The sequence below is a fragment of the Lithobates pipiens genome, unplaced genomic scaffold (assembly GCF_037356315.1).
Source record: "Lithobates pipiens isolate NorthernLeopardFrog02 unplaced genomic scaffold, aLitPip1_a1.2 Scaffold_8, whole genome shotgun sequence".
Taxonomy (NCBI): domain Eukaryota; kingdom Metazoa; phylum Chordata; class Amphibia; order Anura; family Ranidae; genus Lithobates; species Lithobates pipiens.
This window is the reverse complement of record NW_027507903.1, coordinates 259,656,322-259,676,502: the sequence shown is the minus strand read 5'-3', so window position 1 is coordinate 259,676,502 and position 20,181 is coordinate 259,656,322. Positions and strand designations below refer to the sequence as shown.

Sequence of the window (20,181 nt, the reverse complement as noted above, 5' to 3'; positions counted from 1 at the left end):
AGAAAACATTAACAAGAATAGTATAAGAATATATTGTATTATGTGAAATAGTCCCGGCATCAGTAGGAAAACTGTTCCGTTATTGGTTTTAACAGGTGGAATAGCGCTCCATCAATGGTGTCAGTGGGAGGAATGATGCCCCAATATTGGTCTTCGTAGGAGAAACAGTGCCCTATTAATGATGTCAGTGGGAGGAATGATGCCCCATAAATGGTCTTGTAGGAGAAACGGTGCTCCATAGATGGTGTCAGTGGGAGGAATAGTGCCCCATCATTGGTCTTCATAGGAGGAACAGTGCCCCATAGATGGTGTCATTGGGAGGAATAGTGCCCCATCATTGGTCTTAGTAGGAGGAATTGAGCCCCATCAATGGTGTCAGCGGGAGAAATGGTGCCTCATCATTATTATCAGTTGGAGGAATAGTGTCCTGAGGGCCGGATAGAAGCAAGCAAAGGGCCACATCTGGCCCCCGGGCCACAGTTTGAAGACCCCTGCTTTAAAGCACACTGGTTACAAGTTATAAAAAACTGGGGATTATGGGAGTCTTGAATTGTTTGCACATGCTTCCAAAAAAAATGGCCAGTTTTCAGACTATAACTATGCATAGACTACCTTATCTCTGGTCCTATGTTTGGGCCTAAATCCTGGTACACACTTTTTAGTTTTGTTTTTGTTTACCCAGCAGGCTAAATGAAAAAAAACGTAAGCCCTTTAGATAGGATCCTGTAGTAAAAATCTGATGTTAGTGAACTGAGCCCAGTGCAGTGGTATCACTAAATTGCTAATTAATAACCCTTCAATTGATTCTGTATCTTCTACTTGATTGAAAATATCCATTAAAACCTGTTAGTTAAAGCCTCTACTCTTTCCATCTCCACCTATCAATTATTAACTAGCCACTGTCCATCCTGGTACTCACGGTGACTCCTTTCTAGGCCCTGTTACCAGTTTTCCTTTTTTCCTGAACCTTAAATAAGAACATGGATGTTCCAGTGCGTTTTTGGTGAGCTTCGGTGCATTTCAGTGTGTTCCTGTGAGTTTTTGATGGTTTTTACAGCGTTCCAGTACAGTCCAGTGCAGGAAAAATGCAGCATGTTTTTTTTCTGGAACTGGAACGCACTGGAACTGCAAGCACTGCTGTGAACTATGCCACTGAAAACCACATAACCTACTTTCTATGCGTTTTTGATACAGAAAAAAAAAACGCACTGGACTGCATGTGGTGTAAACTGGCCCATTTTTTTTTAAAGAACTGTATATTGTCACTTTCAATTCTTTCTTCTACCACATTTTGCAGCCCCTGACATTGTTAAATGCATTCTCACCTAAGATATAAATTAAAAAAATATTAAATGAAATGGAACACTAGGCAAAAAAAGGAATGCACAGAATGGAGAGGCCCAATATGCTGTTCATGTCATCTAAATAAAAATAAAAAATAAATTATTAAAGTAGAACTATGGGCAAAATGTTTTTTTTGTTTTTTTTTTTATTTTGCATACACACGGTCGGACATTCCGACCACAAAACCTGTCGGATTTTTTCTGACGGATTTTGGCCGAAACTTGTCTTGCATACACACGATCGCACAAAGTTGTCGGAAAAGTCAATCGTTCAGAACGAGATCACGTACAAAACGTACGATGGGACTACGTAGAGGCCAGTAGCCAATAGCTTTCGTCTCCAAATTTATTTCTGAGCATCTCTACAAACTATTTGAAAAAGTCTAATCAGATTTTGTTGTCGGAAAATTTTAGATCCAGCTCTCCACCTTTTTCCGCCGGAAATTCCGACAGAAAAAGTCCACACATGATTGGATTTTCAGACAACATAATCTGATCTGACTTTTACGACCGTGCGTTAGGGGCATTAACCTCCCTGGCGGTATGATTCAGTCTGGAATTAGGTGCTGAAAGTGGTACAATTATTTTGCACGGAAATCTGGCTTTTATTTTGTAGTCCTGTAATTCTTAGGAATAACGCTCTTAAATCTGTTCAAACCAGAGTCTAGCAGACATCCCGGGTATGATAAAGTTTATAATATAATAAAGAATAATAAAAATTATTCAATAATGTAATAAAATCCTAAAACACTGAAAAATTTACACTTTTTGGTTGCTATGGACAATCTCCAAATTCCAGGCAGTAAAAAACAGTATTTATAATATAAAAGTGCATGCAGGGCACTGCACAGACCACTATGGACAAAGGGGATGTGTATTTTTTAATACTGCACTGTAATCTGTAAGATTACAGTGCTGTGTGTGTTTAGTGTGTTTTTACTTTTTTGAATTTGCCGCCGTTCTCCGCTCCCGTGCGCCGTAATGTCGCAGGGAACGGAGCTCGGCAGCATCCGGCACTGTGAATCGAGCGGAGGACAGCTCGATCACACAGCGCGGCGGACATCGCTGGATCCAGGGGACAAGGTGAGTAATGCTCCCTGTGTCCTCCCCTGCATCGAGCGAAGCCATCCCGAGTCTGGCTCGGGATTACCGCTCCTGTCAGTATATTCCTACCCCGAGCCAGACTCGGGATTACCGCTAGGGGGGTTAAAGTCAGATTTATTTCCGCCATCTGTGTCCCATTGCAGAGATTTTCCTTCACTTACTGTCTTATAGCCAAACAAGAAGTGAGAGGAAATACCTGCAAATGAAGGAAATTCCTTGGGGACCCCCAGGTCACCAGAACTAGTGTCCCCATTGGAAGATTTCCCTTTATTTTCCCTCTATTACTTTTCTGAGGACAACCCAAAATTTGGGATTTTCTTTTACTTTTACTTTCAATGATAATGGTAAACAGGACAAATAAAGATGGCAAATCTCCCTAACAGAGGCACAGATAGCAATAAAAACAAACAGGTGTTCTAAATCTCACCTCGATCCAAAACTTAAAAAAAAATAAAATGCCCTAAATTATACTTTAAGGATTAAAATCCATGTAAAAAGTCACTACATCTGCACACGTTGTAAAATTTAGAGCTAATTAGGGACTTGCAATATGAGGTTTTGTCATAATATAGTCCATTTGGAGTGTGGGAAGCTGACAGTTTCCAGTGCTTAGGATGTGTCAACTTCAGTTAAGTAGCACGGATGTTATTGCATGGATGGGCAAGCTAGCCTTACAGGTTATATTATAAGCCAACCTCCTCAGCAGCATATTCCCACCTTTCCTTCAAAGCCCTGGTAGCAAAAGAGTGAAGAAAGTCATTAGAGAGTCATTAATCAAAGCTCAATCAAAGGCTAAGGATTCTTTCATCTCCATGTGACAGAACAAGAGCAATTCACAAACACCATCCCTGTCACATGAGATGGAGGAGTCACATGGCTCCTCCATACCTGGAAGTATGGGTATTTAATTTGCTTCTGTGGGTTGAATTGTGTGGTGGGGAGCAAAAAAAAAGTGCTACTAGGAAGAAAAGCATTAAAACACAGTTTTTCTTTAATGCTGGTATTTAGGACAAGGGCGTGTTTCTTTTTTCGTTTGAAACATCTAAAACATAAAAAGCTGTAGATTTGAACATAGCCAAAACAGCCAATTCAAAACTCTGAGCTGAAGTATCTTTTACAATATAAATAGTGTAAATACTTTCAGAAATGTTAATTCACCTTTGTTATCCCCAAAGCTGCAATATTCTGGCTGTATGAGGTAGTTCCATTTCCTGTTCCCCAAATGCCGGCCAAAATGCATCCAATCCCTTCCATTCCTATTCCCCGATTTAAAGCATGTATTGGTGGGATTGGAGCTCCTGATAATTTTGAACACGTGTAATAATCACCAACTGACTCAACCGTGGAGGACAGAACTCCTGATATCATTCCTAGCACAGAGGAAAGGCTGATTGTTGGACATCCCCATTGACCTACAAAGTAAATAAAGGAGAATAAATCATTAACATTAGGAAACAATTTATAAAACGAAAAATTTAGAACATTTGTAAGAATTTATCTACTGGCATTCTGAATTTATTGACCCATGTTAGTGAAGGGTTCATGCAATACTATTTGTATCCCAAAGGAAATAAACTACAATTTTATAACCATCACATTTTGTTCAGGAACAGTTATGCCCCGTACACACCAGCGGACTTTTCGACATCCAAACTCCGACGGACCGAGTCCGTCAGACTATCCGATCGTGTGTGGGCTGCAACGGACTTTTGATTCGCCAAAGTCTGACGGACTTTAGAAATGAAGCATGCTTCAAATTTTCCCGACGGAACTCCGCCGGACCCAGTTCTGATGTAGAAGTCCGCTCGTCTGTATGCTGTTCCGACAGTCCTAAAACGACGCATGCTCTGAAGCAAGTACGAGACGGAAGTGCTCGGTCTTGTAAAACTCCAGTTCCTATTGGAAGTAGCACATTCGTCATGCTGCAAATTCTGTGCTCGTTTAAATGTATAGCGCATCTTCTTTATAATGCTAGAAGAACGAAGTCTTTATTTATAATGCTAGAAGAACGAAGTTGCTTTGCTGCTCATATTCACTCACAGAGTTCTCACCAAACACATTTCTGTTTTATTTCTCCTCATCTCATGGATGATCTTGTTTTTATTTTAAAGCCCCATCTCAATATATTTTTTTTTTTGTTTTTTTTTTTGATTACTTTTTTTCCTCCATATTTTTGGTAGAATTCTTTACCATTTTTTTTATTGTGATCTCCATATTTAATTATTCTGTCAAGTAAAAAAAAAAAAAAAAAATTGGTAACTTGACCGAATAATTAAATATGGAGATCACAAGAAAAAAAATGTTCAAGAATTCCCAAAAAAATCTTGATGAAAAAATTACTCCAAAAAATAAATAAATAAATAAATAAAAAATGGTGTTGACTAATTTTTTTCAAACATATTTTTGGTAGAATTCTTTACCATTTTTGTTTTATTGTGATCTCCATATTTAATTGTTCCGTCAAGTTAACACCAAAAACTTTTTTTTATTTTTTTTTCATTACCACAATAACCTTTTTATTTTTATTCTGGTGACAAGTTACCACAATAACATTTTTATTTTGTTTATAACCTCAAGGAGGTTAGTGTCCCTTGTTAATTTCACATTGTCTTTTATAGAAAGGTATTTGACCAAAAAACACATAGGCAATTATATTTTCAAAAAAAAATATCCATTTATTCTGGTTCAACAAACAAAAAAATGAAGGCAACACTGGAGAAAATTGTGACATTTGTGTAGCGTTTTGGCCCCAGGGCAAACGTGAAACTCTGTGTAAAAGAAAATTCAAATATTACGAAATCCAATATGGTCCCAGAATCCCAGACATCAAGAGCAGCATCAGATGGTATATATGTACCCAGGCTGTGGTACAACAGGCTGTGTCTTTTTGGTCGGACCAGAGTGAAGCCAGGTCATCACCTTCTTCTCTTCGCTCCACCCTTCACTGCACCCTTCCCTGCAGACTTCCCTGTAGCCTTCCTGGGAGGCTGTGTCTCCGGTGGTGTACTCGTGGCAGGAGGAGGAGGAGGAGGAGGAGGAACAGGAGGAACTTGCTCCACAATATTGCTGTTGGCCGATAATTCTCCACTCAGCCCCTTCTGTAACGCCAAGAAAATGAGCCTTTCACAGTGGAGACGTTGGCCCATCTCTAATTGGTGGAGACGGCTGGCGATGTAGCAGCCATAGGCCTCTTCTGCGTCAGGGGGGCTGTTTAAGACATTAGTAGCCTCTCTAATTAGGCGCAGGTATTCCTCCTGTGCTAGCGTATTTTTTTTTGCCCTTTTTGATGGAAGACGGAGGGGAGGCACTTGTGATGTTGTCATGCTTCTACTAGGCCCGGCCACCTCCTGGCTGACAGAGGGCACGGCCTCCTCCTGCCTGCCACTTTCCCCACCTTCCTCCTGGCTGAGCTCCTCCTGTGTATAAAAAAGGGACATTGTTTTAGTTTTTTGTTCATCAATCCTAAACATTTTTCAGCTCCTGACTTCAAAATTCTGTTAATACATATAAAAGAGTATCATTATGACACCACTATTTCTTGTTTCTGCTGGTGACAAACATTTGTGGCCACTACTGTAAATTGATATGTCCAAATTTTAACTATTTTTTAACATCAATAATAGCGTACAAATTCGAATAACATCTAGTTAACATCATTAATATTATGAATATCACTATTTTTGCTCAAAAAATACCTGGCTCCAGCTGGGTGCATCCGCTTCTTCCAGGATGGAAGGCTCATCAGCCTCTGCTGAGGTGGAGGGAATGCTGCAGGGAAGGGTGGAGGGAAGGGTGGAGGGAAGAGTAGAAAGCGACTCCCTGGGTTTACACCGGTCGTCCAGGAACCGTAGCTTTTCAAAGTACCACAGCCTGGGTACATACACATCACCTGGTGCTGCTCCTGATGTTTTGGATTGTTCGATTTTCCTCTTTTCCTTTCGGTACATGTTTTGCAATATTTGAATTTTCTTCTCCACAAAGTCCACGTCTGCCTCTGGGATCCAAGTCTGCACAAATGTCAAAAATCTCTCCAGTGTTGCCCTCCTTACTGGTTTATTAAAATAATCCTTGTGCTTGGCATGCCACAGATTTGACATCTCCTTATATTTGTCGATAAACAGACTTAAAAATTCCGGATCCCTGAATTTTTGATTCATTTTTCTGAAAGACAATACACAAGCCAAAAAACATAATGTTAGCTCAGACTCTCCTAATCTTAGCCCAAGATAGACTCCAGGATCTGCCACTTATTTGGGGAAATGGTTTAAACTTACCTTCGTTTTGCTTGCTCCCAACTTCTGTTCCTATTTTCGCAAACGAACATACGACATGTGATTTTTGTCGTTATATACAGTGCGTACGCGTAGAACTACGGCTGCGTTGCCCGCCCCTGACGTTCTTTTAGTCAAGTTCATGTTTTCCCGCCCCTTTCTGCGCACTTAACGTACGTACGACATGTGCATTTTGTCGTAAGATCCAGTGCGTACACGTAGAACTACGCCTGCGTTGCCCGCCCCTGATGTTCTTTTAGTCAAGTTCATGTTTTCCCGCCCCTTTCTGCGCACTTACCGTACGTACGACGTGTGATTTTGTCGTAAGATCCAGTGCGTACGCGTAGAACTACGCCTGCGTTGCCCGCCCCTGACGTTCTTTTAGTCAAGTTCTTGTTTTCCCGCCCTTTCTGCGCACTTACCGTACGTACGACGTGTGATTTTGTCGTAAGATCCAGTGCGTACGCGTAGAACTACGCCTGCGTTGCCCGCCCCTGACGTTCTTTTAGTCAAGTTCTTGTTTTCCCGCCCTTTCTGCGCACTTACCGTACGTACGACGTGTGATTTTGTCGTAAGATCCAGTGCGTACGCGTAGAACTACGCCTGCGTTGCCCGCCCCTGACGTTCTTTTAGTCAAGTTCTTGTTTTCCCGCCCTTTCTGCGCACTTACCGTACGTACGACGTGTGATTTTGGCGTAAGATCCAGTGCGTACGCGTAGAACTACGCCTGCGTTGCCCGCCCATGACGTTCTTTTACAAGAATATTTCCCGCCCCCTTTTCTCTACGGTGCGCAGTAGGAGAGACATGGCGGAAACACAACAGGTGCTTGATCTTAACGACTCCAGTAGTCACGAATCCCCGGAGCCACAAACGTCCCGATCCGGAAAGAGGAGATTTAAGGCCTCAAATATGGCATTTCAAGAGATGGTGGAGATGGTGGCAATCTTGCGAAGTAAGGATTATGATGGCAAGTATGGACCATACACCCATCCGAACTTGCGCAAGGCCAGAATCATGGCCAAAGTAGTTAAGACCCTGCATAATCGTTTTGGGGTACGACGGTCAAAAGACCAATTGAGGAAACGGTGGTCCGACCTGAAATTGAGGGAGCCGGATCAATACAGAAGGATCAAGAAAGTTCTGAAAAAAAGTAAGTACTTGTCGTGTGTTCCTATTTTATGATTATTGCATACAGATCCATATGCTTTACCTTTGTACAATGTAAAAAATTGCTGCTTTCATGTTGTATACAGTAAAAGAATCGTATCGTTTTAACAAACCCTCGTAAATTGTTCGTGGCAAACCTCGTTTATGATACAGGGTTTGAACAGCATTTTTTGGCTGTGTAATTTTTAGGACACAACAAATGATTAGGACATTGTGGTTTAGATGTGTTTCAAAATACAATGACTAGAAAAGAACATTCAGTGTAATTGAAGGAGAGGACACTTGGCAGCTGGGTAAAAACACATCTGCACTCATGAGCAAAGGTGTGGGACACCAGAGAACATTTATTAGGGTAAACCACACGCCACACGGGGTTCCCTGGTATACTTGGGGGGGGGGGGGGGTTGGGCATGTGTGAACCTTGGCACAAAAAGCAAATTATTAGATTTTTGGGCAAAGTGAATTGATTTATCATGTCTTCACATTTTGCATCTCTTCATAAACCGACAATTGTACAACACTTCTAATCAAGGTTTCATCTTCCTAGTTCTGGCCTTAAATATCTGTGTGCTAAAGTATACCTTTTTGTTTGTTAATTTCTCATAGGGCAGAAAAGCCTCACAAAGCAGGATCCCAGGGACCGCCACCCTTGCCAGCAGGAATGTGAGGTTAGCCCCATCCCCCCCGTGGATGTGCATGTGGAGGAAGGAGAGGTGGAAGAAGGAGAGGAGATGGGCACCCCACCAGGTGAGTGTCTGACACCACAGCTTCAGGTAATCGATGTATACCTGCATATTTCCAAACACATGTTTTTACATCTATTTTAGGTGATGTTGTGGTTGTGGAAAGCGACACATTTCCAAGCACCAGTGCCCCCCCCGAGGATGTCGAGGAAGGAGAGGTTGAGGAAGGAGAGGTGGAGGAAGTAGGGGAGATGGGCACCCCACCAGGTGAGTGTCTGACACCCCAGCTTGTTGAAATCCATGTATGACTGCATAATTTTTGACCAAATGTTTCCCATCTATTGTAGGTGATGTTCTGTTTGTGGAAAGGGCCCCATTTTCCAGTGACAGCGCACAAAGGCTGATTGGCCAGATAATGGGCTGGAATGGGGAACTAGATGACATGCGAACTAGCCTGGATCTCATGAAGACTCAGATTGACAATATGCAGCTGGAAATGAAGAACATGATCGATATTTTGGGGAGAATATAATCCGTTTCTCCATAATATCGATCATGTTCTTCATTTCCCTTGTTTTAGTTCAAAGATTGTTACTTCACCAATTTTTATGATTGTGGCTGATTGTTGTTATACATTTTTCATATTTTTTATAGAAAAAAAAAAACACAAAAAAAAAAAAAAAAATGTTTTTAAAAATTTAAAAAAAAAGGAAACAAAAAAATGTTTGGCAAAGAAAGTTAAATAAACCCAAAAAAAAATTTACATCACTAAATATTCAATGGCACATGTGAATGTGGCCAAATTAAAATTTTGAATAATCAAGAATGTGTGGCGTATTCTTTCAATGCTTAATAGCAGTTTGGGAAAAGGGATTTTGTGTATCCAGTGACAATGGGCCTTATTGAATTTAATGAAAATACACTTGGCACTACAAGTGCACTAGGATAACATAGGAGACAGCACAAACCAAAAGCAAGCAAGAAAACACATTTCAGATTTGAGGTTCTTTTATTATTTTCCTCTTTTTAAAAATTAAAGATTGGGTGGCATTGCAATGGCCCCCCTACCGTTAAAATAAGTCACATATCTTTCGCGAACTTCACGTGCACTTTGGGGGGCCAAGCCAGTACGGCCAGTATCCAGGCCTGTCATGGATTCTGGACCAACTCCAGCCTATGGCATTATTCCGGATAAATAAGTATTTGAGTATTTGTGTAAAAAATTGTGCAAAATGCAGCACGTAAGTATGACATAGTTCAGTTTGTATTCCGCTAGGTTTAGAGCAGTCAGAAATACACGGAACCGGCTGGCCATTATTCCAAATGCATTTTCCACAACTCTTCTCGCTCTGGCCAGCCGGTAGTTGAAAACCCTCCTCTCCGGGGTGAGGGCACTTTGGGGGAATGGCCTCATGATGTGGTCGTCAAGAGCAAAAGCCTCATCAGCGATGAATACGAAGGGTAGTTCCTCCACATTCTCCGAATCAGGTGGCAAGCCCAGGCCACCTGTCTGTAGACGGCGGTAGAACTCCGTCTGGGCGAAGACTCCTCCATCCGACATCCGGCCATTCTTCCCCACGTCCACATATAGAAATTCATACTGTGCCGACACCACCGCCATTAACACAATACTGTGAAACCCCTTGTAATTAAAAAAGTATGACCCCGAATGGGGTGGTGGCACAATGTGGACGTGCTTCCCATCTATCGCACCACCGCAGTTAGGAAAGTCCCAACGGGTGGCAAAATGGGATGCCACAGTCTGCCATTCCTGTGGCGATGAAGGAAACTGGGGAGGCAAAAAGCAGAAAAAAAACAAAATAAGTACTTTTGCACATTAAACATTGTACATTACAACACAAACTTTATTTCACGCTTCTGCCTAGTCACATGACACCGATCGTCTGCTCCCTGTCATTGGGAGCAGTGATCAGGGTCATGTCACTGCTAGCCCATCCCCCAGACAGTTAAGAAAAACACTCACCCAGAACACACTTTAAACCATTCCTTGGCCCCCTTGTGCTTAATAAAACACCTTCACTGCATGTGACATTTTTACAGTAATCAAGACAATTTTTGACAGCATTGATCACTGTATTAATGACAATGGTCACAAAAATGTATGGAAATTGGCCAATGTGTCCGCCATAATGTGGCAGTCACCAGAAAAACAAAAAAAAAAAAAACGGTTAGCAACGCCATTACTATTTTCAAAAATGGCAAGATTTTACAAATGCCAGCAAAATAGACCATATTTACGAAACGATTGAACTTTTAACCAAAACAATCAAGAAACGCTTAAATTGTGATTCATTTTAACACATTTTTGTTTACTAAAAGACTACGTATCAGCATCAAATGATGTCCAAAAAAATCATGGTGATATATTTTTGTGCCTATCTTTCTTTAGAGCGAAAAGAGAGAAAAAAATGCATATTTAGAAAAATGCATTTTGGGTTTGTTGGTGGTTAATCACCAAAACTAAAAAAGCAGAGGTGATCAAAGACAACCAAATACAAAATCTCTTTGTGCTAATAAAATGAAGATAATTTACTAGGAGGAGCCATGTTACAAGGACGCACAATTGTCAATTCAAACAACGCACTGCCAAATCACCCAAAAAAGTGATGAAGGTCAGGAAGGGGGGAAATCATTCCAGGGTTGAAGTGTGTTAAAAATACAATATATAATTCAACATTAATTTAAGGACACACAGACTCGTTGGAATTATATTAAGTGTGTGTGGGGGGATCCAGTTAAAGGACACACAGACCATTTGGGATACTATTAAGGGGGGGGGGGGGGATTCAGTTAAGGGGACACAGACCATTTGGAATAATCTTTAAAATGTTTGGTTTTAGGATAAAGCAATAGAATGGAGCTGACAAAAGACATTTTAAGTGACTAGACTAGGTGGATATGGGCCTACCATAGCATGTTGGTGAGGTTTAATGAAGGCAAATATGCATGAAAAACAAAAAAGGAGCATTAAAAGATTGCAGCATGCATGAGGACAAAGGGGACATTCACAGCATATTGCAATCATGGTAATTAGAGATTGAGGAAAGAAATACAAGGCATTAGCAAACATTAAAGACAATAAAATGTGATGTTAAATGCTAAATCTTACCTTAATATAGTCCTCCTGCAGGACCTGTATAATGGCAGAACAGGTCTCTGGGATAATGATCCCCAGAGCCTAGGGGGAGATGCCTGTCGAGAACTTCAGGTCCTGAAGGCTTCTCCCTGTCGCCAAGTAGCGCAACGTGGCGACGAGCCTCTGCTCCGGAGTGATGGCTTGCCGCATGCAGGTATCCTGCCTGCTGATATAAGGGGTCAGCAGAGCCAGCAGACGGTGAAAAACGGGGTCCGTCATCCGGAGATAATTCCTGAAATCATCAGGATTATTCTCCCGGATCTCATGAAGCAAAGGCATGTGCGAGAACTGGTCACGCTGGAGCAACCAATTCTTCGTCCATGAACTCCTCAACACCCCGTCCACGGACTGTTCTTGGGTTGCAGAATGAACTACAACACCAAGCGCAAGCAAAGCACGAACTCGACGACGAGTACGTACACGCAACATGGCTTCAAAACGGTCGGATTGTCAGAGCGAACTTAACAGACGTCACTGAAGAACAGCAAGGCCTGTGAAGAGCGAGCTGAAAGTCAGCGAGCGCAGTTAGATCGCACTGCAAAATACAGACACGAACTGACTACACGCACTAAAAAACAGATACAAACCTCACAAGCACAAACTGAAAAGCAGTGAAAAACGTTCTGAAAAATACGAGTCTGAAAACCGCGAATCGTCTCTCACCAAACTTCTACTAACACGAGATAAACACAAAATTAGCAGAAGGAGCCCAAAGGGTGGCGCACTTGGTATTGAACTTCCGTTTTATAGTCTCGTCGGACCTGGTGTACGTCACCGCGGACCAGACGGGCGGACTTTAGTGGGATCGTGTGTAGGCAAGTCTGTTGCGTCGGAACTCCGGCGGAACTCCGGCGGAACTCCGGCGGAAACTCCTTCGGATTTAAGTCCGCTCGTGTGTACGGGGCATTAGGCTCAGTATTATTTTAGTGTAGTTGGATTTGGTGAAAGTTCTCTTTCTTGTTAATCAGCTTGTGATTGGTTGCTCTATACAGTGGTGGCTTGTGTTTTTTTTTTTTGGGGGGGGGGGGGGCAGCAAAAAAAATCCTGCTGTTTGCCGGTCGGTCTGGCACTTACCCCATTGTGGCAGGTGGCAGACAGCGTGGTACAGCGGCTCAGGTCCGAGTTCTCTCCTCCATGGCGGCTTCCAGATCCCTGTTCACCTCCATGGCTGGTGTTAAGACCCACTTCCTGATTGGCTGGGAGGAGGATCAGTGTTACAACAGTGAATATTGATTTGCTGTTACAACACGCCTGGGTGGGCTCGGAGCCCACTCTCTGCTACCCAAGCGCACCCTATATTGAAGCCTCTGGCTCTCATCTGTGCTTCAAAAAAAAGCCCCCCCCCCCACATTGGAATCCATGCGCTGGTGTCCTGAAAGGGGCCGGAAGCATGGCTAGGGGAGGCAGCAATGGACAGGGGGGAGCAGCTCCAGTGCGCCCCTAATGGACGGGTCGCCCCTGTTGCTAGGACCGCCTGGCAACCAATCACCAGCTGCTTAACTTAAAAAGTTAACTTGGCAGTTCTGCCCTCGTCCAGAACTGTCTTGCCTCTTGATAGCAGGGTGTGGGCATGTCAGCGGTGGTGATGGCTCAGGGAGAGAGCTGGCTTCTAAATGGCAGGACCGCACTGCTCCAGGTGGGACAGTGGTTTAGACTGGACATGGACAGTGATCCACCATTTAGTGATGCGTGTTTTTTTTTTTTTTTTTTTTTTTTTTTTTTTTTAGTGATGCGTGGTTTACTCTGTTAGGCTTCATGCACACTTGAGCTCCAAAAAGGCATTTTCGATGCCTATAAACAACCCTCCATGTTAACCTATGTGTCCATGCACACATAGGGGTTGATTTACTATAACTGGAAAGTGCAAAATCTGGTGCAATTCTACATAGAAACCAATCAGCTCCCAGGTTTTATTGCTAAAGCCTGCAAAGGCTCCTCAAGAAATAAGGATACATGTTGCCTTATGTAAAATATATGCATAAAACAAATAAACTGTCGGTAGTCCAACTAGAAAATGAGTAGTTGCATTTCCAAGTAGGTTTCTAATTCATGATAACTCTTGGATGGGCACCTTTGAAGGAATGATATTTTCAGCATACAATTTTATTCTCCATTATAGCATTTTTAAAAGGGTTAATCTTAATGAAATACCACATTTTTTCTTTTTCATATATGTTTTATTACATTCAGAGTTACAAAGGAAATTCCATATTAGAGTCTAAGAATGTTCTTTCATTCCTGCTATTCAAAAGAAAAAGAATTCACTGTTTCTAATCAGATGCGGCGTTCTAAGAAGAACTAGAAATGTGTCTTTCTCTTTGTCATTAATCCTTATGTAATAGCTGAGGAAACTATTTCATAACATCTTACTGATTTCCAGCTGTGGATCTGAAGTAACCACATAAGAGTTGCCATTTTCTTTTTTCTACTTGTGTCTCATGAGGTTTGGGCCCAAAGGTTGTATTTTCCAATTATTAGGCTGCATCACCGGTGAAATATTTTGTTAGAGGCTAAGTCCACCTTTTGACTATGGGGCCCTGTTAGGTTAAAAAACACTGAAGCTTTGGTTTAAGTGCCATCTCTGTAGGCCATGATCAATACCTCTGAAGCCTGTCTGAAAAATGTCCACTGTTGAGTTCAGCCACATCCTCCTTAGATGCAAGGACACACTATACATTAGGTGCCCACCCTCAGCCTCAAAGGAGTGAGTGCTCGTCTGGTTGAAAACTCTTAAAGTGTAAGTTCACCTTTACAGAAAAATCTACACAGCGCCCCCCCCCCCCCCCCCTGGTCCCGTTGACCTGGACCATGGCAATCTCCAGTTCAAAGCCCCAGTATTTCTGCATCAAGAGTCCGGGGCTTAAAAATCCTCTGGAGCCATGCGTCTTCTCCATAGCTGACAGGACGTGGTATGTGGCTGCTGATTGGTCACCACTGCCCATATGACGGCACTGACCAATTAGATTGCTCCAAAACGTCCCCCCTGATGAGGGATGTTTTGGACATTCAGCTCAGGGGATTTCTAAGCCCTGGACACCTGGCACGCATACACCGGGGCTTAGAACCGGAGATTGCCACAGTCCTGGTCAGCGGGACCGGGAGGGGCGAGGAGGGGGACCTGTGTAGATTCACCTTACAGAGTATTCTGTAAAGGTGAACTTTAAACAGTGCACTCTCCCTTGACCTGTAGCAGCAGTGCTGAGGGTGCACATGCATGGGTTCTAAAGGAGGGAGATTGCTTGCTCCTGTCATGCTTGGGCAAATGTACATTGTATATTAACCATTGTTACTAATCTTCATTGTCAGAAGCCCGGCTTCCTATGTTTACAAGTGATAACTTGTCTCCTAGCAGCTCCTACTGAGTTGATGTTGAGGACAAGGATATGGAGGTGTCCAGGAATGCCGACACCGCCACTGGATGATCTCCCTGCAAGTGAGAGAGGCGGGGCCACCTACAGTGTGTGGAGAGCTACTAGAGCCAGCAACAAAAGTAAGACATGTGAAAGATTGCGGAGCTTTTAATGGGGGAGGGAAGAGGGGGTGTTGGGCTCAGTAGAAGGGGGTTTGCATGCAGAGGACAGAGCTGAGGGATTATAGTGAGATGTGGATGGGGGGGTGCAGAGGTAAGCAACTGTAGAGGAAGACTAAACTCTGCACTCTGTGTGTAGAGCACCCCCCGAACTCTGTACGTAGTGAGCCCCTAAACTCTGCACTCCCAAGCTCTGCAGTCAGTACGTAATGCACTCCTAGTATTTAATGCCCCATTAAGACCCTCCAACTGTTAGTGAAATTTGACCACGCCCACTATATGTTTTTTGGAGGTTGTGTGTGTGTGTGTGGGGGGGGGGGGGGGGGTTGGGGTTGTGGTTCTGTCCCTGCACCTACAGTATTTCCTGAGAAGAAAATCCCTATAATCTAAGCACTGTATTGTCCTATGTATTTTTCCTAATGTACAGTATGTAGTTAAAAAACTTGTTTAGTAACTTGTCTCCTTAGTAAAGTTTTCAGGAACGCCAAAACCCAATGGTGTTGATTTACTAAAACTGGAAAGTGCAAATCTGGTGCAGTTAAGCATAGTAGTCAACCAGCCAGTGGCACCTCTAGGGTTCGTGTCACCTGGTGTGGTAAAACATGGTGCCCCCCAATAATGACCAATTATACAACATAATATGGAGTGCATCAGTCAGGATGAGTGCCGCATTCACATCAGAGCCCACCCTTACGCCAAAGTCCCCAGCATACATCAGAGTTACCCTTTACATCAGTGTCCGGTAAATGCCCCCTTATTGTACATCAAAGATTCCACCTTACATCAGTGTCCCCAGAGTGCCACCACCTTACATGACAGTCTGAGAGAGTATCCCCTTACATCAGAGTCCAAAAAATGTCCCCTTACTGCACATCAGGAGTTCCCCCTTACAGCAGAGTGCCCCCTTATATCAGAATCCAGCGGTGTGCCCCTTTACAACATATTCCAGTGGAGTGTCCCTTTACATTGGAATCCAGCTGGTGTACCCATTACATCAGAGCCTGGCAGAGTGCCCCCTTACATCAAAGTCCACAGAGCTCCCCGTTACATCAGAGACTTCAGGGTTTTCTCTTACAGTGTAAGGGGAAATGCTGCGGACCATGATGTAAGGGGGAATGCTGCAAACTCTGGTGTAAAGGGGAACTCTGATGTAAGGTGGTCTCTAGTTATTAGAGGCCCCCCTACATCAGCGTCTGAAGCATTCCCCCTTACATCAAGGCAGAGGAAACACAGCAAATGGGCTTAGCCAACCTATCAACAGACATTGGGGAGGGTCAGTGTTATCTGGATGTATACAGAGTAATGGAGAAATCACCTGAAACCTGTACTCCCCCTTTGATCAGTGCCCCCAGCCCCCAGACAAGGTCACCTGGGGGAATAATTGATTAGTCAGGATTGCCATCAAATTATTTTACCTGCCTCCCAGGTACTAGCATTCCTCTATAGCTTCCATGCTCCCACCATATATATACACCACTCAGGGGCTGCCTGCACAGTCACCAGGCTTTGTGGGAAAGCACACAGAGAGCCAGACAGGAATACAGTGCTGCCAGAGAAGACATTGCAGTGTATGACAGTAAAAAGCATCGTCCTCACACTAGACATGTGCTGTTCATTTCGTACGAAACGAAAATTCGTACGCATTTCCGAAAATTCGTACACTCGGAAGCATCCGAAATACGAATTTCTATGTTTCCGAATTGTATACAAAATATGACATTTCGTTGAAGAATTTTGGATCCAAATTCCGTTACAACGGAAATGTGACTGGTGTTTTGTTGACCAATCAGAGGTTTTCTTCTGCTGCTGAGTGAGGGTTGGGAAAATGACCTTTTTTAATATGGGAGTGGGAGACTGGTACTGGTAGTCTATGGGAGATTCAGAATCGGACTAAATAAGAATGTTCAATAATATTGTTTTATTATTGTCATAATAATTACGATTATTCATTATGATGAAGTTAAAAACCCAGGAAGTCAGCACAGAACAGCACAAAAATGGTGGGAGCCCCTCATAATGAGCACAGCGCAGGGATGGTGGGAGACCCTCATAATGAGCACAGCACAGGGATGGTGGGAGCCCCTCATAATGAGCACAGCACAGGGATGGTGGGAGACCCTCATAATGAGCACAGCACAGGGATGGTGGGAGCCCCTCATAATGAGCACAGCACAGGGATAGTGGGAGCCCCTCATAATGAGCACAGCACAGGGATGGTGGGAGCCCCTCATAATGAGCACAGCACGGGATGGTGAGAGACCATCATAATGAGCACAGCAGGTGTACAAATCCAGGAGGAAGTCATCACAGCACAGGGATGGTGGGAGCCCCTCATAATGAGCATAATGAGTCGACGACTGCCATATTGTGAAAGGTATTTTTTGCTTTGGGCTTATAAAATAAAAAAAATGTCTTTAATATAAACATATAATGATTACCCAATTAGATATTACTGAAACGGATATTAATTGAGATTATTTGATTTATTATATTAAGTGGGATCATTAGCCAAGCTAGAAGCACCACCGAGCACTTGCATAAGAATGACTTTTGTCTATCCACTTCCTAAATGATTAATTTCAGGTGCCCCTTCCCCCACTCCTTCCCCGTCTGGGGCCTAAATACGTGGCTCCTTGTAAGCCGTGCGGATTGGGGGGACACTGAGCTGGCATGTGATTGGATCCCTTGAACACAATCGTTTTTAAATCTCTGGTTATGTGAGATCCATTACTTGAAGGGTAAATATATCATTTTGAATAGGAAACAATGCATAGTCTATATAGACTAATACATATGAGGTATCTTTCTACTTTCACTGTATGTTGCCAAAATGTAAAATATAAATAGTAAAAACTCTTTTGATGTATTTTCTAGAACAGTAAAAAAGAATCCTGAAGAAGACCACAAATGTGGGGTTCGAAATTCATTGGGGTATTTTGATGCATTCTACGATGTAATGTCATTTGAAATCATTGTTCCTATGATGTACAATGTTACCATCAATTGTGTTTACCTTGTTCTTATGCCATCAACCAGAGCTCACATTTTAAACTCTTTGTATATTTGAATTTTTTTAATGAAATAAAGTAATCAGTTTTTTACAAATATATACTATGTGTACTTTGCTGCTAAAAAATCTTGGGGAGAACCTTTCTATGTGCAAATTTTTTTTGGAAAGAAACCGTTTCATGAATAAAAAAAACAAAAAACGCTAAAGTTAGCCTGATTTTTTGTATACTATGAAAGATGATATTACGCTGAGTAAATAGTTACCTAACATGTCACGCTTTAAAATTGCGCACACTCGTGGAATGGCTCCAAACTTCAGTACTTAAAAATCTCTATAGGCGATGCTTTAAAATTGTTTACAGGTTACATGTTTAGAGTTAGAGAGGAGGTCTAGTGCTAGAATTATTGTTCTCGCTCTAACGTTCATAGCGTATGTAACCTGTGTGTATCTGGCTCTGATACTAGCCAGTGCCTCACCAGCCCCTGACCTCATTGCACGTCTCTGATATGCATACAAACATTTTGGACAATGATAAAAATGTAATTTGCTGATTCACTGGATTTTCTAACTAGCATTGACATTTTTTTTGTCAACTCCAAGTCCTCTCCAGCCAGATGTGCAGTTGTACAATAAATAAATCAGCAGAATATTGAGTGTGTATGAGTCAGGAAAGCTAAAAAAAAAAATATGAGCCATAGAGAAAATAAAACTTCTTAAAGTTTCTAATTTTTATCATTTTGCTTTCATGTTCCTGTTCCAGAGGAAAACCTGATCCCAAGATCCACTGGATATGAGATGGTCATATGATAGGTATATGATGTAACTGAGTGATTGAAAGATGGCTCACTGAATGAATTATTTGCAAATGGACACCACAGACAAAGGACCGTGACATTTGTGTGAACGTTCAGTTTCTCAGTGCTGAACTTTCCAGCTCATACTACTTATCTCAATATGAAGATAGATCATGTCATGTGTGCTACATTACCAAAAGCTAAGTGACATTTCATTAAAACATCACATGCCCAGCATATCTTGTGAAGAACATTTCTTTTGATGTACTTCTGGAGAGTACATCCATTATTGACTATTTTGCCATTACAGAAGCACTTTGTCACATGAATCCTTTTGTGTTCAGCAAAGTATGTGTGTATAGAACAAATGTATCACAATATTGTATATCTTTAGTTATAACATGGATCACATTGTAAAATCAATATAGGTGCCCCCAGTATTCCAGAGCTATATCTGAAAACTGGGACCAGCATCTAATATCATTTTAACAAATGTTTGCAGATATCCATGTCAAGTGAATTGCTGACAACTTTTGATTGACTCTAGTTAGCATGCCTCAAGTTGCTTATCTCTCTTTCAAGGCCAGTAAATAACTAACTAAATATATTAAACTTTGGTTGACAAACTGAAATACGCTCAAGGTTAAAGTAGAACTATAGGTAAAGTTTTTTTACATTTTGGATAGAGTAAGTTCAGCCGGTTCAGACAGGGGCGACTGGTCAGGCGACTTAGCCACCTGACAAGTCGCGTCCCGCTCTGTGCAATGGAACCGTTCTAATAAACTTAAAAAAAGAGGTTCATGTACAACTTTTGGGGCGATTTGAGGCGACTTGCATTGACTTCTATACAGAAGTCGTTTTGCAAGTCACCGCAGTGGTCGCGTCCAGGTCTCCTGAGGCAGTCGCGCTGTAAGTCGTGCTGCCTCAGTGTGAACCGGACCCAAGGGATGGTTATAACCCCTATCAGTTTATTTTTTTGCCATCTTCGTCCCATTGAGGGAAATTTACCTTCACTTTCTGTCCCATAGCCAAAACAGGAAGTGAGAGATAATCTCTGCAAAATAAGGGGATTGCTTGGAGACCTCCAGGTCACCACAACAACACAAAAGTACATCACCAATT

The 20,181-nt window shown here is 42.4% G+C and overlaps 1 protein-coding gene across 2 annotated transcripts in view; it reads right to left on the bottom strand.

Annotated features, from left to right (window-relative positions):
• The window catches only part of LOC143961848 (solute carrier family 23 member 2-like), a 282,179-nt gene that overhangs the window by 91,928 nt on the left and 170,070 nt on the right, over nt 1-20,181 (bottom strand). For both annotated transcript variants that reach the window (XM_077471183.1, XM_077471182.1), the window contains exon 8: nt 3,606-3,859. In XM_077471183.1, the coding sequence (XP_077327309.1) occupies nt 3,606-3,859 (254 nt within the window). The remainder of the gene's footprint in view (nt 1-3,605; nt 3,860-20,181) is intronic.